Raw genomic sequence first — 24,297 nt, 5'->3', positions numbered from 1 at the left:
TTCTTGTCAAGCAGATATAGAGGGCAACCAAAGGTAATAGTAGTTTAGAGTAGAGATGTCAAACAGGCAGCCTGCTGGCCATGTGTGGGCCACAACACTCCCAAGTGCAGCCCGAACAAGGTTAAAACATAATTGGGAAATATTTATCGAGGCAAAAATCAGAAAAAACACATGTAATATTAATATGTGGTTCTTGAAATCAATATGTGGCCCATAGAGATCTTTATGTACAATTAGCGGCACCCATTTCTATTTGAGTTTGATACCATTGGTTTAGAGTACAAACTCATCTATAAAATATTACGAAATATTATGGTAAGTAAATCTGACACCTCACAGGACAGTGAAAGGTATTTGAAGGGAAAATGAGCTTCCAGAGTGATCTTGGAATGAGACCCAGCTAAGCCCAATCATACCAAGAACATTTATAAATGAAACTGAAAAGACAGAAAAGAGATGTGAAGTAGAACATCTGCCAGCATTTCTAAAGCAAGCAAAGACTCAATCTAGTATAATTGATAATAACAGAACCACCACATTTGCACATTTGACTTTGCCATCTTACTACCCAGTATAAGAAGAGGAAACAAGAATGTATTTACAAAGATAAAGTGAAGAAGAATGGTCAAACTTTGCTAAATAAAGAAATGCAGAAGAAATCCATCCTGTCAATGATATAATTTTTAAAGTATTCAGATCAATTTTCAAGCCATCCCAAAAAAGAGGCTGGAAGAATGGAAAAAATCACAAGCAATATTATTACCTCAAAAAAGGCAACTAAAACTATCTATAACTACTGAGCCGTGTATCTGCTTTTTTCATCTCTGTAAAATCTTTCTGAGACTGATCTTTGTATGCAGTGAAGGCCTCCTTGAAGGAAACATAAGCAAGGAATAGACAGGGCAGTTTTCTCCAACTTGCCACATTTTCACATTCGTATAACTGAGAGGTTTTTAAACCTGACAATCACTACCTATTTCTGGTGATTCAGAAGAGGACAGATGATACCTCCATAAGGAACAAAGTAAGCTTTGCTAGGAATTTTAAAGTTCTGGGCAAAAAATTGGAAACCTTTAGGGCACAGGTGGTGTTTTTATCGCTGCTGCCAATTGAAGGGAGGGATTTTGGAAAGGAAAACGGATTTGCAAAGTGAACAGCTGAGTAAGAAGATAGTATGTAAGAACAGGATTTGGATCTCTGGACCATGTCTTCAAGTACAGAAACAATAGGCTCTTGGCCAGAGATAGAGGGCACCTAGTGAGGGCTGGTAAAAATATTCTTGCCTGGAGTCTTGCAAATCTGATTCAAAAGACTTTAAACTGTAAGTGAGGACTAAAATTATCAGGTCATCTGCTAGAACTTTCTCTCTTCAGATTAGAGTAGTTAATAAATTCTTTTTTTTTTTTTAAAGCAATCGGGGTTAAGTAACTTGCTCAAGGTTACACAGCCAGTTATTTCTGGGTGTGGTGCTGAGTATCTGAGCCCGGATTTTATCCAGGTCATCCCGACACTGGAGCCGGTGCTCTTACTTGCTGAGCCACCTGGCCGCCCCAGTTAATAAATTCTTAAATCAACCTAATGATAATTTCATTCTTCAAAAGATGGAGAAAATAGAGGGAGCTATTTTGTACCTGATTTTGGCCAATAAGAAGAAACTGGTTGTTGAAGTAAAAAATAGTAGGGACCTTATGGGAAAATGACCATTCCATATTATTTGGCGGGGCGGGGGGGTGGCAAGGAAAATAACACCTAGTATGACATGCATCCCAGCTCTGGAGAGGCTGGATTTCAGAGGACCAAAGCAGGGTAGGTAGGCTCCCATGGCCTAAAATTCTATAGGAGAAGTAAGTCCTATAGGATGGAAAGCTCTTAAATAAAATTCTAAAGACATAAAAACAATTACAATAAAGAAGAAAAGAGCTATCCACATAAAGAAATCAAAATGGAGAAAGAGGGGATTCACCAACTAATTTAGATTTTTAAAATCTTGACTGAAAGATTGAGTCAAAGAAATTAGTGGAGAATGAATACATAACAATAGTATATCTTAAAAGAACACTAACAGGAATGCTAAAGCTCAGAATGAGCTGAGGTTGGTAGTGAATGTTAAAGACAAGAACAACAAAATATTATTTTTAGCTCTACTAGGAGAAAAAGAAGGGAAGAAAAGGATCAAAGAAGGGGTAAAGACTGCTTCCTAACATGAATGAGATAGCAGGTTAAATGGAGAAAATAGAACTATTCAGCTCTTACTTTGTTTCTTTTTTATCTACCAAAGAAAATATTTGGGCTGAGCAGTACAAAATAAGAGTTTAATAGAGAGTTGAAATCAAAGATGGGAGAATAGGACCATCTAGCTGCCATTAGTGATTTCAAGTCACCAAAACCAGATGATTGGTTAAGAATCAGAGGATGTCATTGATGAGCCTCTATCAGTGACCTTTGAATGACTTGAGAGAATGGGAACATGCCACTGAAGAAAAAGTGAAGATATAAGAGTCTGCTAACTTCTAGACAGTAAGTTGGACTGATTTCCTGGCTAGGTTCTAGAATTTATTATTAAAGAAATGGTTTGTAAGCATTTAGAAAGAAAAGGCAGCATAATTTTATCCATGATTGGTTGTGGTAGACTATCATTTCCTTTTTTGATGGAGTTTCTATACTGGTAGAACAGGGGAATGCTAGATATAGATACAGTTTACCTGGATTTCAGCAAAACATTCAATAAAGTCTGTCATACTCTCCTTGGGGAGATGAGTCAGAACTTAACTGAATGACTGAACTCAAAGAGTATTAGATTGTGACAGCTTGTTAGAATACCTGTCTTTGGTCCCATGCTTTTCAACATTTTTATCAGTGCCTTAAATGAAGGCTTAGATAGAATATTTATTATTTTTTCAGAGGACACAAAGTGGGAGAGGTCACTAGTGCCTTTGATCATAGAATCAGGAACTAAAAAGCAGTCAAGAAATTAGGACAATTAGAAAAATCTTATTAGTTGAAATTTAATAGAACCTACACTTGGATTCAGAATATCCACTTCATGAATATAAGGGAGGCTTAGCTAGGCAGCAGTTTGTTTGAAAAAGATCTGAGGGTTTTAATGAGCTACAAGCTCAATATCATTCAGTAATGCTATGTGACAATCACAAAAAGGTATTAAATGGAAAGGCATTTGGCTCAGAATAAAGGAAGTATAATAGTCATTGTCAAGGATATTTATAGTTAGAAGAGAAAATGTTTGGTTGTGTTATTAAGAGTGACAGATAACAGATGGACAGACCTGAGTGCTACATTAGTATCTAACAAAAATTAAAAAACAAAGCAAGTCATCAAAGACATTGAGTAGACACTGTATGGAAGATTTACAGAAAACAGTGGACAAAAATTGGGAAGAATGAGAAGACGTGGAGGCCTGTGGATCTCTCCCATTTAGAGGAATATCTATGCCATTGAGGTCTTAGAGCCACTCAAGAAGGGTTGAAGAAAAGGAAGAAGATAGTTTTTACCATGATACCTTACAACAACAAAATAAATGGCACAAAAGCAGAACTAAATCCAGAACAGGTAGGGGCAGCCAGGTGGCATAGGGCAGGTAGGTGGTGTACTGGATAGAGTGCCAGGCTTGGAGTCAGGAAGACCTGAGTTCACATCCAACCTCAAGATGCTTATTTAGCTTTGTGACCCTGGGCAAGTCACTTAAACCTCTTTTTCTAAGTTTTCTTATCTGTTAAATGAACTAGAGAATGAAATGTCAGACCACTCCAGTATCTTTGCCAAGAAAACACCAAAAAGGGTCATAAAGAATCAAACACAACTAAAAAATGACTAAACAAAACAAATCCAAGACACATGTCAGTTAATTAAATAAGAATTATTTTAAAGTCCTACATTTTTAAGAAGATTGACAGAATTTTATAGTAGCAATTCTTCTAAAAGTTAGGGTAAAAAGGGTTCATCATGGGGCTTATCTCTCTGCTGAAACTAGAGTAGAATGATGGTAAATACATAGATAAATAAAAGGCATATTTCTGACTTTGGCATGCATTTACACCCCTAAAAGTAGAGAAGGGAGAAGAGGTAAAGAATTTTGTTAAATGGGGGGAAAACAAGTCTCTGTGGTTGTCTTCAGGAGTTCCCCACATAAAGACAAAGTAGATAGTGCTTTTTATTTGAGATAATTTCCATTTCTTGTTCCACAGTTTCTTGTTTTTCACATTTTTTAATGAAAAACCTGAAACAGTAACAATACTTATGTGTATTGTTATTTCCTCAGAAATGCTTTGGAAACAGATTAAAATCATTCTGTAACTGTCAAGCATTAATATTAACTATTTTCTTAACATTTCTTCCCTAAAACTATATGCAAACTGATTACAGTCATCTTGTTAGTTAAAACTGGTAAAGTGCTGAGCATGATGATCTATTCTAATTGATTTTTTGAACTAGCTCTCCCTTCTTGCTGTGCACATCAGAGTGAACACAAACCATTCTCCCACACTTTTTAAGAATTACAGAAAATTATTTTTACATTGAACAATGATTTTAAGCAAGTTATACAGTCAAAATCCTAAAATAAGAATGTTATCATTTTATAGTCCTATAGTTCAGATATATGTCTAACGGACATAATGTTCATTAACCATGTAAAATAGCTGCACTTAATTGTTACTTTCACAAACACTTCCACCAAAAAAGGAGGCTTTTGTCATGTAATGATATGCAGAAATGGCAACTACAAAGTGGACATATTTAAGTAATCTTATGCTTCTATTTTGGATGTGTGACTAAATTAAATGTCTTCTTTTTCAGGTAAGGGAAAGATACCAGCAGGCAAGTGGAGGAGTAACTGAAAGAACTAGAATTCTTTCTGAGGTACATAGACAGCACTTCTAATATGTTTATCCTACAGTTACCTAGGCTTTCAGATGCTGTTTTTAGTTATGTGAATGTCATGCCATGGGCATAAATACTTGCTTTCTGCATTGGTTAATGTTCTCTGTAGCCATTTTTAATTGTATAAATGTCCTGTGACTTTTAATAATCTTCTATAGGAGAAAAACCTTTAATTTTCTAATTGAAAATTCTTGCTCATTATATGATTAAATCTCTAATTGCATAAATCATAATATACTACATCAGAATTAGAAGAAATATATAGTGTAAAAAGTAGAACACTGGTCTAGGACTCTATGCCATGTAAGCAGTGTTTTTAATAACCATTCATTCTTTCTGTGATCTAGGATTTTTATTTAATCTATTTTTCTCTGTTTCACCATCCATAAAGTAGAGAGAAGAAATACTAATATAGTCATTTCCTTCTGAGGGTTTTATTCCATTCACACCTATTGTTTAATTCATTTTATGTTCTTAGAAATGAGGAAGTTCTAGATTCTTTTTCCCATTTTTAAATGAAAAACCCAAAACAGTAATTTAAACTGACTAAGATCAATGGATATCTTGGGGCTAAACCCCATGTTTTCTTTATTCTCGGTCCAGTGATGTTTCATAAACTATACTTCTTAATAGGGTTAAATCTACTTTAGGGAGAAATGAGGAAAAACTTGCAAATAATTTTAAAGTATTTTGACATATGGCATTAGAAACACTGTGAATCTAATTCTGTGGTGCACACAATCAGATAAAACATTCTCTGGAAAAAGGTGTTCAGATGTATTAGGGAAATCAACCATTTAAGGATTCCAGGGAATGTTTTCTAGATTAGAGAGATAGAAACTTTTCTAGAAAAGGTAGTTTTCCTAACTGTAACTTTTAGGTATTTGAGAAAATTAACTTGGGGTGGCTAGGTAGCCCAGTGAATAGAGCACCCGCCCTGGAGTTAGGAGGACCTGAGTTCAAATATGGACTCAGATGCTTAACACTTACTGTGTGACCTTGGGCAAGTCACTTAACCCCAATCGCCCTGCCTTCCCCCCTGCAAAAAGCACTCCCCCCCAAATTCACTTGATTATTTGAATATTATATGCCTTGGGAGTATTTTATTTATCCTAAAGGATGACAAAAATAATACCTATTAAATTGCAATAATTATGTCTAGATTATATCAAACATTTTTCATAATTAACAGATAAGTAATTGGTCCCATTTTCTAATGGAAGTTTATGTTGCTGCTGATAATGGACAGAAATAATGCAGTCCAGATGCAGGCTTGCAGATAAGGACTCAAAATGAGAATCAGCTTAAAAACATATTTTTCCATTTTAATATTACAGAATTCTAAACAGTATTTGTTTTAGCAGGCAGTGTTTTGTCAAGCTTTGCATTTTAACATTTTGCCACAGTGTACATAAAGTTTTTTGTTTGTTTTTTTTCCACACAATACCAAACTAGGGGAAAAAGGAACATCTTTTTTCTCAAAATCTTAACACTGAAAAGATAAATATGAGACTTTGGGGAATCCCAGATCTCCTTAGGTGTTTATATTGTTGAAATTAATAACTGATTATTAGGGAATAGCATAATGGGGATATGCATATGTCACTCATGTCTTGGAACACCTAGTTCCTAAAACAGTTTTAATAGATATACTCTACCATATTGTAGACTGGAAAAGTGAATGAGAAACTAGTTTACTGAATGTTAATGCTAACATAAAATTATTTGAAGATGAAATATCTGTGAAACTGTATGTCCTGTCCTTTAGAGGTTCCGCGTAGTAGGTGGGGGAGTGGAGTGCGTTGGACAGGAACCACGTAGCGCAGGGCAAGAGGATTGTCATGTCCCAAGATCTTAGGAAGGTGCAAGAGCTGAGGAGACGAGAAGCAGGTCAAAAAAGCAGGTTGGTTCAGCACGTGCACTAGAAGCAGTGCAGACAAGGGAAGGGACAGAAAGGAATGTGCAGAAAGTGGCACCAGTGTTTTGGCCTTGGCAATGCTAAAGGGACTTACATGAGGGATAGACACCAGATCATCTCTACTGAGTCAGGGGACTAAGAGGTAGCATTGATTGATGTCAAGGGGCATAAGGCTCAGTCTAGATATGTTAATTAGGCGACTCCAAGATTGTACAAGGGGAAAGCTCCCAGAATGATACAGGGCTGGGGCTGTTACCACTCCCATGCAGGATATCACAAAGGAAGTGAAACAAAGGTTACCTCACTGAGTATATGCATAGTTCTCTTTTTATTACTGGAATCATGACCAGATTACTCATTCTTAATACTAACTTGATTTTTTTCTTCCTACCATAAGCATTCAGAATTTTTAAATGGTCATTAAAGATACAGAGTTCATGAAAACGTTTTTTCCTTCAATTTAAGATTACAGAAGAATTAGAAAAGGTAAAACAGGAATTGGAAGAAAAGGGCAGCAGCATGACTGATGGTGGTAAGTATATGCTCATTTTAAGGAAAAAATATGACAATGAAAAAGATAAAAGATTACTAAATAAAAAATAGAGTTCGTAATGTATAACTAAGATAATGATTATAATTTTTGCATGAACTATTTAACTTGTGGGAGATGAAATACATAGTACAAAAGTGATTTCTAATTTTCAGAGCAATATTTTCCTGATCACACCTCACTAGTAACTTGTTGACTGACTCACTTTGATTTTTTTATTCTAGTCTTTTTAATGAAGTCAAAAAGAGAGTAAAAAGTATATAAATAAGCAATTTATTAAACAAAATAGTACCATATGGCAAAAAATAGATTTTTATTCTAGGTATAGCCAGAAGATTGTTGGTTCTTTGTACAAATGGGTACAAAAGTAATAGTGAGAATGATCTGACATTGCCCTTTTTCCCACAGTAGACATGAAAGGACAGGAGGAAACATTTACCAAAGATCAGTTTCCCACAGTGATATATATGTATCTATGTGTATATATACATACATATGTGTCTATGCATATATGTATATACATACATGCATATACACATGCATAAATATGTATTTTTTTTTCAATTTTCCTGACTGCTCAATGCTCTCCGAAATGGGGCCATATGTTTCCCATGTTGCACCACACCATAGCACCCCTACTGCCCTTACATGGAAGGTGACTGACCTTCACTGCTTTCTCTTTTCTAGTCTCCACCCATTTACATACATGATAACCCAAAAGGGGCACATAAAATCCTATTTGTTCATCCTCACCCATATAAAGCAGCCTATTTCCTGGAAGAGAAAAAAAAGGATCAGACACAACACATCAAAAGTAAGGTCTTTTCTGATTTGGAAAATGTCACAGATGTCCAAAATACCACAACAAACCTGACAACAGTGAGTTGTTGGCTATAGTTTTTAATCTCTCTTTTGTGTAAGGCAAAGATTAAATTGTTATTATGCAAACCCAATAGTAGACTAACACCCCAAAAGTACAGTTTGATTCCATGTTATTTTTGTTTTACAGCTCCTTTGGTAAAGATTAAACAGAGCTTAACCAAACTGAAGCAAGAAACAGTCCAAATGAACATTAGAATTGGTGTAGTGGAACACACATTACTCCAGGCAAAACTAAAGGAGAAGTCAAATATGACTAGGGATATGCATGCAACAGTCATTCCAGAATCTGCCATGGGTAATTATTAAAATTTAGTGTACTTTGTTCTCTGCTCAGTTTTTTCTTAAGTCCAATTATATTTCATATTGCTTAATTTAAAAAACAAATATTATACCTCGCTGAACATTATTAGAATATCTAAGTTACCTTATTCTTGTATGTATACATATATATTCACATACATTGTGTGATGGTAAATTTGATTTTGAGATGGAATATAATTTTAATAAAATAATTAGAAATTCTTATAAGTGGGCTTGTCTTTGTTTCTTGTTACATATGCTAGAGCTGTGGAAGTATGGCTGGTTCTGCCCCTTTCTCATAAACCTTTAACAGGAATAGAAGTAACAAGTTAAATGAACATTTCCTAAAGACCCATGGGAAACACTGTGTTGGGGTTGAGGAAAAGGGATATAAAACTAAATAAAATCTATCTCTGACTACAAGGAGCTTAAATTCTAATTGTGGAATTAAGGGTATACAAATAATTATAATACAAAATGTATTCAAACACTCCAGTGCATCTGTGATTTCATGCTGTAAGAATTCCTTATAAAGATATAAAAAGCAGCCTACCTATCCTGTGTGACCCTTGGCTCCCATCATATAAATTTGCCACTGGGGAACCTTCCTCGCACTCTCTTGATCAAAAGTATCACTGGAAGACATGGTCTATTGGTTATCCTCCATTTGTATAACCAGTCTGTCTTCTTTTTAAAAAATATGCTTCTCTGATAACATCAACTGCTTCTCCTATTTTGTCCCTTGTTTATTTAGTGTATTGTCACCCTCTCAAGCCAGCCATGCATGTCTCTGTTACCCTTTTAGTGATCTTCAACTTTAATCCTTTAGAGACCACCATAATCATTATTATGCTAATATTATTCCATCATCATAATCATAGTTTTCCAAGCACTTTACAGATATTATTCTGACAATATCCCAAGGAGGTAGTTGCTATTATTATCCCCATTTTACAGAAGATGAACTGAAACAGAGGTTAAATGACTTGGCCAGCATCACGCAACTAGTAGATATATGAGACCAGATTTGAATTCAGCACTTCCTGACTCCAAGTCCATCTTTATACTTACTGTGCCATCTAGATGCAACCATATATCATCATTGGAATTATGTCGATATTAAAAAGACATACTTTTGTCTCAAAGGAAATCTTCGGCTCATTAAAATAACTTTGCAGTTTCTAAAAGGAATTCAAGTCTATTCTTTTCCCTCTTTTCAATTCTGGGCCCAATGCATTGTCTATTTTCAATTTCTGTCAAAATTTATACGCACGTTTATATACATATATGTGTGTATATATGATATGTGTGTGTATCTGTATATATAGTACTATAAGTTATATATCCTTCTGCATATTCAGTTCAATTCAAAAACATTTATTAAGCCTCTCCTATGTGCTAATTGCTAGAGATAGAAAAAGAGGCAAAAGATAGTCCCTACCCTCAAGACTCTTGCAGTATAATGGGGGAAAGCAAACAAATAAATTCAGGCAAGCTATGTACACGATATATAGGAAATAGTGGAAAGGCACTGGAATTAAGAGGGGTTGCTGAAGGTGCCCTGTAGAAGGTGGGATTTCAATTGATACTAAAGAGAAGCCAAGGAGGTCAGTAGTTAGAACAGAGGAGGGAGAGCATTTCAGACATGGGGGGGTGGGGGTGGGAGGGGGTGGTCCCAAGGCATCCAGAGAAAGTGCTAGAGGCAGAGAGAAGGGGGCTCTTGTTCATGGAACAGCTAAGAGGCCAGTGTCAGTGGATCAAATGATACTTTCCGGGGAGTAAGGTGTACAAAGACTGGAAGAATAGGAGGGGACTAGGTTATGAAGGCCTTTGAATGCCAAACATAACATTTTGTGTTTGATTCTGGAGGCAACATAGAGCCACTGGAGTTTATTGAGTAGGGGGATGTCATCATCAGACCTGTGTTTTAAAAAATTCACTTAGTCTGAGCAATAGCCACTCTTCATCCACATAGTTTTTTCCTGGGTAGAAAATCTTTTTGAAGATTTTGCATATTCTGAGGCTTGATATAGTCAACAAAATGTCATCCACAAGTAGGAGTGTCTAGAGAAATGATGTTACCATATCAGTGGTTCTCTTCAGTGACAGTGATAAAGACATTTAGAAACATATTTTCCCTGTTATAAGTCTTTCTCCTTAAAAAAAATTTCCATTTAATCTTAATTTAACCACCAAAAAAAGGAATATTTCCATATACACAGAACATAAAAAGAAAATTCTACATGTTCATCTTTATTTCATTCTAGACATTACTTTCAGAACAGTCCTATTTTCCTGTGCTTCCTTCTATACTTTCTTTTGTTCTGTGCATTTTTAAATGTTATAATTTTCTTTTATCATTTTTCTTAACTCTCTCTCTCTCTCTCTCACACACACACACACCATTAGAAACTGAAAGAGGAGAGAAACATGTAACAAATAAGCATCATCAAGCAAAATGATTCCACATAGTTGTCATGTCCAAAAATGTCTGCATCTTCTGACCATCATCCCCCTGTCATAAGGTAGATAACAAATAGACTTTGTCACAGGTCTTCTGAGGATATGGTTTGTCATCACATTGGTCAGATTGTTAAGTCTCTGCGTTTCTCAGGGCGGCCAGGTAGCGCAGTGAGTAAGAGCACCGGCCCCAGAGTCGGGATGACCTGGGGATCGAATCTGGGATTGGACACTTAGCACCCACCCAGAAACACCTGGCCGTGTAACCTTGAGCAAGTTACTTAATCCCAATTGCTTAGGGGCAGCCAGGTGGCTCAGCGAGTAAGAGCACCAGCCCCAGAGTTGGGATGACCTGGGATCGAATCCGGGCTCAGATACTTAGCACCACACCCAGAAAACTGGCCGTGTAACTTTGAGCAAGTTACTTAACCCCAATTGCTTTTAAAAAAAAAAAGAAATATTCCTATCCATGTATGATCTTCCTTGTTATTGTTCGATGCATTTTGAGATATTTCAAATTACCTAAGATCCTCTGAAATCAATTTTACCATTTCTTTCAGGGCAATAATAGTTTACTATATTCATATACCATAATTTGTTCAGCCATTTCCCAAGTGTCTAAGAAGACACTAAGGCACTGTCTTAGAGTCAAGTTCTTTGCCTTTCTTTTTATTCCTCCTTTTAATTCCATGCATCAGGATCAGAAAGTTTCTTTTGTTTTTGACTGTTCCATCCTTTAAAATCTCTCTCCCCTATTCATTTTTCTATTGGAGAGTGTGTGTATATGTGTCCATGAGAAACCTACCTTTATTTCAGATAAGTATTAGGTTCATCTGATGCCCACTCCCTCACCCCTTCCTTCATGTGTGTATGCTCTTACACACAACCATTACGTGAAGTAGCAAGGCCCACCCCATTTGTCCTCCTTTCTACACTTTCCTATCCTTTTTATTCTCTCTTTTCTTTCCCATCTTCAGATATTTAGAACAGAACCAATCTATCCCCACCTAGGGCAGCTAGGTGGTTCAGTAGATAGAGCACTGGGCCAGCAGTCAGGTAGTCTCATCTTTTTGAAGTCAAAACTGGCCTCAAGCTTCATGTTCCTAAGTTCAAAACTGGCCTCAGATCCTTATTAGCTGTGTGACCCTGGGCAAGTCACTTAACCCTGTTTGCCTCAGTTTCCTTATCTGTAGAATGAACTAGAGAAGGAAATGGCAAAGCATTCCGGTATCTTTGCCAGGAGAGCCCCAAATAGGGTCATGAAGAGCTGGACATCACTGGAAAACGACTAAAAAACGGCCCCTCTGAGACCTCTGCTTATCTAACTCCCTCAGTACCCTTGGAAGACTTTAATATTTTGAAGGCATGATTGTTTCTTCTCTCTCCCTATTAAATTGTTAGCACTGAGTCATGCTAGTACTTCTTCCAATTGTGCAAATAAATTTACCTTTCTAGGTTTCTCTAGACTCTTGTGTTTATATTTAAAAGCGTGTATTTAGCACATTAGAAACTGTTAAAAGTTTTCTATATTATAATTTCTTTATTTTCAAATAAAAGTTCTTTTTTCCCCCCCTTATAAGGTTATACTTTACTTTGCTGGGTAAGTTATTGTTTGTTGTGAGTCTGTTACCTTTTATCTTTTGTAATACTATATTCCAAGATCTCTCATTTTTAATAGAAGCTGCCAGGTGGTATGTGATCTTGACTCTATATCTTTGATACTTGAACTCCTTTTTAGCTATTTGAAACACTTTTTTTCTTTTTCCTGGAAGCTCTGAATTTTGGTTGTTTCATTCTGGAAACTCCCTTTTGTTTTTTTTTTTTTTTTCAGGAAGCTAGTGGTAGATTCATCTTATCCTTACTTGGCCCTCTGGTTCTAATAGGTCTAGAAAATTTTCATTTATGATTCCTTGAGGTAAAGTGTCCAGGATTTTTATTTTTAATCATGGTTTTCAGGGAGTCCAGTGTATCTTAAATTCTCTCCTTCAGCTGTTTTCCAGGTCAATTTTCTAAATCAGATATTTTACATTTTCTATTTTTCAATCACTTTATTTTGCTTTAATATTTCTTGCTGTCTCATGGAGTCAATTGATTTCTATTTGGTCTATTTGGATTTTTAGGCATTCTGTTTTCTTGGGGAAGGTTTGCCACTTTCTCTCTTTTTTTTTTTTGGAGGGCAATTGGGATTAAGTGGCTTGCCCAAAGTCACATGGCTAGTAGGTGTGTCAAGCGTCTGAGATCAGATTTAAACTCAGGTCCTCCTGACTCCAGGGCTGGTGCTCTATTCACTGTGCCACCTAGCCGTTCCACCACTTTCTCTTCCAAGATACTTATTCTCTTTCCAATCCTTTCCTCCAGAGCTTTTCGTTTGTTTTTTTATTATTATTATTTTAATCTCACTTAACTTATTGTAGTTATTTATGGAAAATTATTTTTTCCTTTGTGTCTCTGCTTGCAATTAGTAATAATAAGAATAGCTGATATTTAATGATATGTTCCAGCACTATACAAAAATGTCTTACAGTTATCTCATTTGATCCTCACAACAACCCTGGGTATTATTATCTCCATTTTGTAGGGGAAGAAACTGAGGCCCACAGAGACTGCAGAAACTGAGTGACAGCTATTAAGTGTCTGAGTCTGGCTTTAAACTCAGGTCTTCTTGACTCCAGGCCTAGCACTCAATTCACTGCCCACCTAGCTGCCTAGTTGTTGAGTATTTTCTCTGATTTAATCATCTCTCCAGCTTTAGTTCCTGAACTGGGCCTTTGTTTTAGGAAAAAACCTCTGCCCTCTACTGTGCTTTTAGGTGAGGTGGTCCAGGTGTTAGGTCTCACCCTAGGTCCCTGGGATCATGAACTGGCCAACTCCCAGGGTTAGTATACACCCCTCTTTCCTGCCTACTAATTTTTGAAGTTCAGAGTGCTGGAACTTCAGGGCCCTCTTGATGTCTCATAACAGAGTGTTAGGGACCTCAGAGACCATCCAAATGCCTACTACATCCAGTATTGTGCTAAACTATGGGGATACAAAAAAAGGCAGATATAAGTCTCTGCTCTCAAGGAGCTCATAGTCTAATGAAGACGGCAGTATGAAAACAACTATGTACAGACAAGCTCCGTAGAGGACAGATTGAAATAATCATCACAGGGAAAGCACTATATTTAAGGGGGATCAGGACAGGCTTTCTATCTAAGTTTGAGTGCTGCTGCCACTCCCTAGGATTCCCAGGGTCTCCATACTGGGACTTTCTCGGATCCCATTTACTCTTAATGCCTTCGTGAAGACATAACTTTATTGGTTTCCTTGCTTGCTGGGAGGATGCTTCTGCACTTGTTTTGCTTGAGTGGAGGGCCTCCTTTTCCTTTGTTTTAGCTTCCTTTGCAGACTTTGTGCAGCTCCAAGATGGAAGAAGTAACTTGTAGATTCTCAGTGGATTTCTTGGTCATTATTCAGTCTAAAGCAAATGTCAGCTTTTTGTCAGGGCCCATGCTCATTCAGACATTTGTCTTGGCCAAAACAACCCATCAGCCTGTCTTGATAACAAGGTGTTCTCTCTGTTCTTATAACTCTCAGGGAATTTTTCCTGGCCATGTAAAAATTTTGTGAAAATAATCTACACAAACACACACACACACACACATATATTGAGTGCATCCTACTTTATATGGCTGTAGGCATGTCCCTTAACCTCTCCGAGCCTCAGTTTCCTTCCCTGAAAAATGAAGGAGTAAAGCATTTTAGGGTGGTGTCTGAAATCCCTGAGTTCTAAATCTGTGATCCTACTATTTATGATCTTGGAAGGAAACAGATGGGTTTTCACAAATGAAATATTCTACAGTAGACTGTATCATAAAATTGGCTAAAAGACTGAAAATATAAGATTTTGAAAAGCATGTCTCCCATGTATATGTCAGAATTAAAAAATGGAATATGAACATTGAGTAGGTCTTTGTAATCACCGTGGGGTCCTATTATTTAACACTAGTTGAAGTTGTGAGATGCTGTTGCATGTTTGTCTCCAGGAAGAGAGTCACTCTTTTCTCTGCTTTCCATTATTTGAAATTAGCTTTTATTTTTCTTGAAGAAATATAAATTTTTAAAAATCAATTTTTTGAAAGTCCTAGATATATTTGTTTTTGATGTTTAGTTGTTTTTGTACCACATGAGATTTCATGGAGAAAATCATTTTATTAGAGGTATCATCTAGTTTCTATTGCCACTAGAAAGCTACTAGACAAACATTTTACCTAATTTAAGGGTAGGTGTTCCCAAGAGTAAGTAGGGGAGCAGGTATCTAGCCATGCCTTATCATTATAATTTGTACTTGACTCATATGTAATGAAGAATTTCATAAGGAAAAGGAAAAATGACAAACTCTTCAAGTGATGGACTACTTGTAGCAAACTGGCCAGCCATCCCTAAAACAAAATAAAATATATTAGGATGGGTAGATATTATTGTGAAGGTTAGATTCTCTATTGGATGTAGAGAATGGCCTAAGTTTAGAGAAAAGCAACAGTGATGACAAGTTGGTAGAAGTAATATGTGTAATTAATGAGGTCCCCCTCTTTATCACATTCTTTAACCTTTTTCTCCTTTTATTTTCATTTTAAAATTTTTCACCCTCCCCCACATACTGTATTCTACCTTACTTCCAAACTCTCACTGAAGATCAACCCAATAGATAAAAATATATCACTTCGTATAAATTGCTTCATTACTCAAGAAGATAACAATCGATACAATGGGATGTGAGCCTATTTATTTAATTTGTTTCTTAGGAGGAAGAGGAAAAGAAAATATATATATATATATATACCATGAGGTAGCAGGTAGATTAAACAGCCCTAGAATTCTTCTCTACTTATAATTGCATAGGCTAGAATAGGGGCCCAGTTTGGAAAAGAAGGCCTACCCTAAAGTTTCACCAAGTTAGTGCTGATTCCCTTGAGAATTTTTTTTTTTAATACAGGCAAATGAAAGAGTAGAAAGATTATCTGATAAATCAGGCATTCATCCAATGTTTTCAGTCAAACTGATTCTTCAACCCATTTGAAATTTCCTCAGCAAAGATTCTGGAGTGGTTTTCCATTTCCTTCTCAAGCTTATTTTACAGATGAAGACACTGAGGCAAACGGGGTTACATAGCTTGTCCAGGGTCACACAGCTAGTAAATGTTTGAGGCTGGATTTGAACTCAGGAGGAGGAGTCTTCCAAGTTTGGAAATCTGAATTATCAAATTGTTTCAATTTTCATCTAAAACAAGATTTCTTAGATGATGGTGTCAGCTACCGTTAATTGTACCAAATACACTAAGATTATGGAGGTCCTCCTCCTGTTCAAGACAAAGTACAATATTTAATAATGGATTGAGTGCTGCCCAGAGCTCAGGAAGACCTGAATTCAAATCTAGACTTAGACACTTAATGGCTGTCTGATCCTAGACAAATCACTTAACCCATTGTTCCATTGAAGTATGACAATATTATAGTAGACACAATATACCGCCTTATTTTAGGATCTAATAGCAGCCTGCATTTTGGTTGACTTGTGCTATTTTCTGAATTCAGTGAACAACGAAATCACGAACCCTAAAATCTAGCATAGAAAAGGGTAAAATACTATTTTAAAAGATGAAACTGGTTTTGAAGACATGGTTTATGTTTTCTTTATAAGCCTTGATTACAAAAGTGAGCCTCCTTTTTGAACAAGAATCTTTGAAGGGGAGGTATTTCTAAAGTACTGAGCATACAGCTCAACACTTTAAAAAAAAATTTAAGACATAGAATATCATAATTTTGAGCTTTTCTATTGGTATACAAGGTTAAAATTTTACCAATTATGCACCAGCTACAATATGAGAGGGCCTTTTCAGTCCATGCTTTATTCTTTCAAAGGATGTGAATTCTGTAAGGAGACTCTCGGGGTAACATGCAGTGGGCCTCCTGGTCTCTCTATCATATACATTCATGAGAATTGGACCTGAAGATCCTGGTAGGGGTAGGTAATTGGACTGTTCAAGCTCTAGATATGATGATAATGACAATGTAAAAATGCTAACGTTTACATAGCACTTTAAAATTTGCAAAGCAATTTACATATATTATCTCAACATATCATCAGTATTCCCAGCATCTCCAGTCCTACTTATTTTCCTTAGGAAGGTTCTCCAATTTCGGTGTTTCTCCTAGCTGTGAGCATCTTTCTTCTTGTCACTTAGAGTGTTGTCATTTTTCATTTGTTTATTACTTTGCAGAAATGTGTTTTATCTTCAGTCTCAGTATTATGTAGTTATTTAATGAAACTAAAACCAAGAAAGCATCTAGAAGAAATGCCCAGAAAGCACAGGAAATTGATGACATGGAAGGAAAAAATTAGAATGGTGTCAAAAGATATGAAAAGAGGTTAAAAACACATAAGGACAGGAACACAGATGAAGTAATGAGGACTCTGGAGACCTGATTCATCCCTCTTCCCTCCTGGCACTGTGGTAGTTCCTACCTACTCTTCCTATAATTGGGCCTTGACTTTTCTCAACAATGACATTAATAGCCCTGGGAGTTAGAAACTAAAAGTGGAGAATCTAGGCACCATAAACAACTATCAAGTTGAAAGTTCTCCATAGCAAAGATGTACGAAACATTATTTTATTTCATTTTTTTATTTTTTTGATTTTATTCCATTTTTCTTAGAAATTTCACTGTAGTACTCACCAGGAATATCTTGCTGTCCATTTTTGTTAAACATTAAAACCATTAACATACATGGATCGTTTTGACAAACTGTCTTTGTATTACCATGTTCTGTTACATAAAACAATTTGATTTGAAGTCTAGCCCTCTTGGCTAGACTGTTGCAATAGCTAACTAATTGGTTTCCCTGACCCCAGTCTCTCCTCACTCCAGTCACCCTTCATCAAGCTACCAAAATGATCCTCAGAAAGAATAAGACTGAACAAGTCATTCCCTTGGTCATGACTCCCTGTTTTCTCTTTGATAAAATATACAGTCCTCAGCTCAGCATTTAAAACCCTTCACAATCTGGTTCTAGTTTACCCTTTAAGATTTATTTCATGTCTTTCTCATTATGCAGTACACTTTCAAGCCAAGTTGATCAACTTAATGTTATCCAAACTTGATATTCCTCTTCTATCTCTGTGCTTTTGCATGGAGTGGTCCCCCCAAATCTGTATTGCCCCTTCTTACTTCCATCTCTTAGAATCTCTAACTTCATTCAGGGTTCAGTTCATGTGTCACATTTGGGGAAACCTTTCCTTACGCTCCTCATTGTGTATGTTACACATACACTTGCCTGTTTTCATATTATATTCCCCTTCCCCCATAGCATGCAGATTCCATGAGGACAGGATGTCTTTGTAACCCTAACATTTCTCATACAGCCTTTTCATGGTGAGTCTTTAGTACCTGCTTGCTGGATTGAATTGGATTGGCAGCCAGGGAGATGTACTTATGATGCTGGCATCCATATTCCCATAATTTGCCGCTCACCTCAGTCCACATCCTCACAAGAAGTAATAGGGCCATGTTTAATTTTGTGTACAATGATATTTCCCTCATTTTTTGTGTGGGGAGGGTAAAGAAGTCTAGTTAGTCATTGAATATTTATTAAGCATCTTCTATGTGCCAGGCATTGGGCTAAGCTCTGGGCAATACAAAGAAAAACAAAAAATAGTCCCTGACCTCAAGAAGGTTATAATCTGATGGAGGAGACAACATGCAAACAATTATGCGCAATCAAGCAATGACCCTTGAAAATTAATGTAAAGTGAGAGACAAGATTCTAAGCATGATCAAGTTATTAGGCCAGTGGTCTCAATGACCAAAGACTGAGTGAGGGGCTGATAGGATCTTTTAAACCTAGATGTTTGGTCTCTTCTGATTGGCCTGACATAAGTCATTGGGACCAGCTCTAGCAAAGGGAAGGCATTCCTGATTGGTAGACACTTTAATGAGGAGATGGGTGAAAAGTCACCTCAGTTCCTCTCAATTACTTCCTCCCTGGAAGATGGGAGTAATCCTTAAGTGATAAGATTAGGCCACTGGCTAGAAGATAAGCAGATAATCTACTGAGCAAAGGCACTAGAATTAAGGGGGATCTGCAAAGTATTTTAGCTTTGACTTGAATGAAGTGAAGGAAGCCAGGAGGTAGAGATGGGGAGGGAAAGAATTCCAGGTTTGTGAAAATGCCTATAGTCTGGTGATGAAGTGTCTTATGTGAGGAATAGCACAGAGGCCTTTGTCAGTGAACCACAAAGCATGTGTAAGATATGAGAAGACTAGGTAAGGGGAGAGAAGAGAAGGGCATGTTATGAAGGGCTCTGAATGCCAAACAATTTTAAAATGTGATAAGCATTTAGTTGAGTAGAGTAGTGACATTGTCTGACTTGTGCTTTAGGAAGATCACTGACAGCTGAGTGAAAGATGAATTGGAGTGGGGAGAGATTTGTGGCAGGGAGACCAACCAACTGATTCTTTTGATTGTCCAGGTGTGAAGTAATGAGGGCCTGGACCATGGCAATGACAGGGTCAGAGGAGAGAATGGGGTATATATGACAGGTGTTACAAAACAGCAGGTCTTGGAATAGATTGTGGAGGAGGAGGGTTTGAGAGAGAATGAGGAGTCAAGGATGATGCCCAGCTTGCCAACCTGGGTGAATAATAATAATACTCTCAACTGTAATTGGGAAGTTAGGAAGAAGGGAGACGACAATGAGCTAAGTTTGGGACACGTAGTATTGAAGATGTCTTTGGGACATTCCATTTTGAGATATCTAATCTGCAGTTGAAGATGTGAAACTGGAGGTCAGCAGAGAGGTTAGGTCAAATAAGTAGATTTGAGAATCATCAGCATAGAGATGATTAATATTACGTAGAGATATTGACATGATAGATGTCATTGAATCAATGAGATCACCAAATAGAACAATATAAGGATGGGGATGACCTGGGAAAGGAGACTGAGAAGAAGCAACAGAGTAGGGTCACAAAACCTTAAGAGAAAAAGGAGAAGAGGTTTTGTTCTGTTTCGTCTTTCACAACGTGACTTATGTGGAAACATGTTTATATGATTGCATGTATATAATCTATATCAGATTGTTTGGGGAGGGGAGAATAGGAAGGAAGGGAGGAAGAAAAAAATCGAAACCCAAAATCTTATTTAAAAAATGAATGTTGAAAACTATCTCTATGCGTAATTGGAAAAAAGAAAATGCTATTTACCAAAAAAGAAAAGGAGAAGAGGGTGATTGATAGTCTTAGAGACTACAGAGATGTCAAGAAGGATGAGAATTGAGAAAAAGGCCTTTAGATTTATCACTTGTTATTCAGTCATTTTTCAGTCATGTTCCACACTTTGAGATATCTTGGGAAAGATACTAGAGTGGTTTGCCATTCCCTTCTCCAATTCATTTTGCAGATGAGGAAAGTGAGGCAAACAGAGTTAAGTAACTTGCCCAGGGCCACATAGCTAAGAAGTGTCAGAGGACACATTTGCATTCAGAAAGCTAAGTCTTTGTGAGTCTAGCCTGGCGCTCTATCTACCACACCACCTAGCTGCACAATTTGTAACTTAAGAATGTTAATTTTGGGAAAGCAATTTTGGTTGAATGTTGAGGTTGGAAGCCAGACTGCAGAAATTTAAAAGAGGGTGAAAGCAAAGGAAGTGGAAGCACCTATTGTATAGGTGGCCTCAAGCAATTTAGCCAAAAAAGGAAGGAGAGATGAGGGATGCTAGCTACCAGAGAGGGATGTATCAAGTGAGGGGATGAGAGATTCATGGACACATTTGTAGTCAGTAAAGGAGTCACTGGACAAGTAACTATTGAAGCCAAGTAAGAGAGTGGTGATAATAGAGGGGGCAGTCTTCTCCAGAAGATGGGGTGGAATGGACGCTCTTATACATGTAGAAGGGATTTGTCTTGGCAAGGGAAAGTGTCACCCACATGAGATGAGAGGAAGGAGTAGCAGTGACACAAGGAACCTGGAACTGAGGGAGAGGGGAGAAGAGGAAGCTTTTGGTGAGGAATTTCAGTTTTTCCAGTGAAATATAAGGCAAGGTTCTTAGTGGAGAGGTTGGGAGAAGGGGAACCATAAGAGATTTGAGGAAGGATAAAAAATGCTTGGAAAAACCAATGTGGTGAGTGGTCTAGTGAGTCAATTAGGGAAATATGAAAGGATTACCTCATAGCAGTAAGCAAGAGTTGATGTTATATAACATATATTTGTAGTGGATCCAATCAGTACAGTTTTGGGGTCTTTTTTCGGCTTTGTTAGGCAGCACGTAGGCAGGAGCAAAGGCAGAAGATGGTGAGGGTAATTCAGGGCTGTTTTAGCAGGACAGAATGGGTGATAGAAGATAAAATGGTAAGGGAATCAAGAAGAGAACCATTGTGGAGATGAGTTGGTTCACTACCTGGGAAAGAATTTAGAGGTAATGAAGAAGAGCAGGGTTCACACGGCAGCGGGGAGAGATGGAGTAACAACCAAATGGGATCAGAGATGGGAATTTCAGGCATATAAACACAGAAGCAGAGCACTTGTGGGTGATGGCAAGATGAAAGGTAAGACCATCTCTGTGAGTAGCTGAGATAGAATGGAGGAATAGGTCATGAGAAATGAGCAAGTTTAGGAATCCAGAGGTAAAGCTGTTGGAGGAAGTATCAGTATGTACTTTGAAGTCCCCTAGTGTGAGGGCTGGGAAGCAAGGTGGCCCAGTGAATAGAGTGTCTGACCTAGACCATAGTTCAAATCTGTCCTTAGAGACTTCCTAGCTGTGTGACCCTGGGCAAGTCACTTAACTCTGCCTCAGTTACCTCATCTGTAAAATGGGCTAGAGAAGGAAATGGCAAACCACTCTAACATCTTTGCCAAGAAAACCCCAAATGGGGTCACAAAGAATCGGGGTCAACTCAACAACAATAAGTATGAGGGCAGAAGTTAGGGAGGAGAGAAAGACTGTGAGTCAGGCCCTGAACTCTTTGAGGAAGGAAAATGAGTTTCCTGGGAGGGATCTTAATTTCTATAAGTTTATGCTTTTTCACCTCCTAAGAGGCACCAGAATTAAACTAAATGATTGTTACATAAAGGGCTACCAGTCCATTCTTGCTTTTGTTGATGTTGCTGTTGTTTTTAAAAACCAAGTCTTTTCTGCACTGACTAGATTGGACCAGTTATGAAAGTAAGTGGGCTTGAAAAAAAAATGTCATTGTCTGCATGTACATCTCATTTTAATCTCCTTTCACCCAGTGTTTGTTAGCACCCTAGCTACCCACTCCCACTTCCTTTTTCCTTACTTCTTATCATGCCAACAGGTTAATAAGTTCTCAGCATCTGCTACAGCAAATATTCAGAGACTGTGCCCTTGCAACTGAAATAACTATTAGGCCTGGTTCATGCGTTGTTTGACTATCCAAGTAGCTAACAGCAAAGCGGATCTAATTAATTCTGTGGCAGTTGCCCGTTGAGCATGCCAAAAGAACTGAACTGACTGACCATGTGCCTCTACAGATTCAAAGATTATATGTCAAAACAGCCAGTTGTCCACAAGCCTGTGTTTCCACAGGTATTCCAGCATAACTCAAAGGGCACAGAATAGCGGATAAAACTAAATTTCTTTTAAACTCTCTTCAATTTTTGTTGCTTGTTGCCCAGTTTTTCCTAAGCCCACTGTGGTTTCTTTAGACACTGAATATTTTAGCATATTCATATGTTCATGACTGGATTCACTATTTCAAATATCAAATATGCTAAATTGGATTGCTAAGCATACATCATTTACCACCCAGTTTCCCTTCCTTCCCTACCTCTTTTAATTTGGGATGACTTTTATTTTTAACAGTGTAAAATAAGCATCACATTTATGCTACATTTTCAAGGTTACAAGGACAGCTAGGTGGCACAGTGGATAGAGTGCTGGGCCCAGAATGAGGAAGAATTCTCTTCACATATTCAAATCTGACCTCAGACATTTCCTAGCTGTATGATCCTGACCAAGTCATTTAACTGTTTGCCTCATTTTCCTTATCTGTAAATGAACTGGAGAAGAAAATGGCAAACCCCTCTAGGATCTCTGCCAAGAAAACCTCAAATGTACCTGATTGTGATGGAATACTATTTTGCTATAAGAAGTTATTAGCTAAATGCTCTCAGAAAAAGACTAGAAAGATCTCAATGAACTGATGCAAAGTGAAATGAGTAGAACCAGAAGAACATCGTACACAGTAACAGCAATATTATAAGATGACCAACTGAGAATGACTTAGCTATTCTCAGCAATACAAAGGACTTAATGATGAAAAATGCTATACATCCCCAGAGAAAGAACTGATGGTGCATACTTTTTTTTTTTTACTTTATTTTTCTTGGGTTTTTATTTTGGTCTATGTTTTCTTGTACAACATGACTAATATGGAAATGTTTTGCATGATTACATATGTATAACATCAAATTGCTTGCCTTTTCCATGAAGTTGGAATGATAAGGGAGGGAGAGAATTGGGAATTCAATTTGCAAAAACTAATGTTGAGAATTGTTTTTCCATGTAATTGAGGAAAAATAAAATACAAAAAAAAAAAAAAGAAAGAAGGAAAAGAAAGCCACAAATGGGGTCATGAAGAGTTGAACTCTAAAGAAACAACTGAGCAACCACAAAAGAGTTGCAAAGCACCTCCTCCACAACCCTGTAAAAATAAATAGGTGGATAACATGGAATAAAATAAGGGAAAGACTTCTCAAAAATTAAACTCTTTTATTCTCATGGCCTGAGAATGCATTTGATTTTATTATCAAAATAGAAACTTGTTGAGTTAATAGATACAGATTATTCTTAATAACTTGATAGTGAGGACAAGATCAATTTGGCATGAGAATGAATGAATAAAAAAGCATTTATTAAGCTCTTTGTGCAAAGAACTACCTTAAACACCAGGGAAACAACTAGATAAGTTTTGGTTTCTAAGGCCTGGCATTCATCACATGTTACTATAAGCTCTTTATATTTATTCCTGTTTTTAAGTGCAAATCAAAAATTGACTGAGCTGAAATGCCCTCTCCAGATTCATACAGGGAGTCACTGGCACAGCAGGTGTTTCCTTACCTGTTACTTAGCAGATGGAAAACACCAGGAAGCTGCAAGAAATAGTGACAATGAATTATTGGTGGTACAAATTCAGGAGCAAACCAGTTTTCCTAGTGTTTATTTACCAAGATCTGACACAGAAGTATCCCATTACCACAGCCTCATAAGTTTGAAAATGGTCAGCCTTGTCCAG

The 24,297-nt window shown here is 37.1% G+C and overlaps 1 protein-coding gene and 1 long non-coding RNA gene across 5 annotated transcripts in view; one reads left to right on the top strand and one right to left on the bottom strand.

Annotated features, from left to right (window-relative positions):
• Window positions 1-8,774, top strand: part of IFT57 (intraflagellar transport 57) — a 94,793-nt gene extending 86,019 nt beyond the window's left edge. For all 3 annotated transcript variants that reach the window (XM_069069805.1, XM_069069806.1, XM_069069804.1), the window contains 3 exons: window positions 4,813-4,875; window positions 7,280-7,346; window positions 8,374-8,774. In XM_069069805.1, the coding sequence (XP_068925906.1) occupies window positions 4,813-4,875; window positions 7,280-7,346; window positions 8,374-8,552 (309 nt within the window). In that variant the 3' untranslated portion in view covers window positions 8,553-8,774. The remainder of the gene's footprint in view (window positions 1-4,812; window positions 4,876-7,279; window positions 7,347-8,373) is intronic.
• The window catches only part of LOC138147374 (uncharacterized), a 113,920-nt gene that overhangs the window by 68,395 nt on the left and 21,228 nt on the right, over window positions 1-24,297 (bottom strand). The window contains exons 2-3 of one of the 2 annotated variants that reach the window (XR_011164786.1): window positions 24,123-24,154; window positions 15,178-15,427 (exon numbers count right to left, since the gene is read on the bottom strand). This is a non-coding gene — a long non-coding RNA (uncharacterized lncRNA). Of the gene's footprint in view, window positions 1-15,177; window positions 15,428-24,122; window positions 24,155-24,297 lie in introns of those variants that run through there. The other variant, XR_011164787.1, reaches the window with a different exon arrangement.

The sequence above is a fragment of the Petaurus breviceps genome, unplaced genomic scaffold (genome assembly GCF_028583685.1).
Source record: "Petaurus breviceps papuanus isolate PSGF00001 unplaced genomic scaffold, PetGlider_PUasm1.0 90792, whole genome shotgun sequence".
Lineage (NCBI taxonomy): Eukaryota > Metazoa > Chordata > Mammalia > Diprotodontia > Petauridae > Petaurus > Petaurus breviceps.
This window is presented reverse-complemented; position numbering and strand designations above follow the sequence as displayed.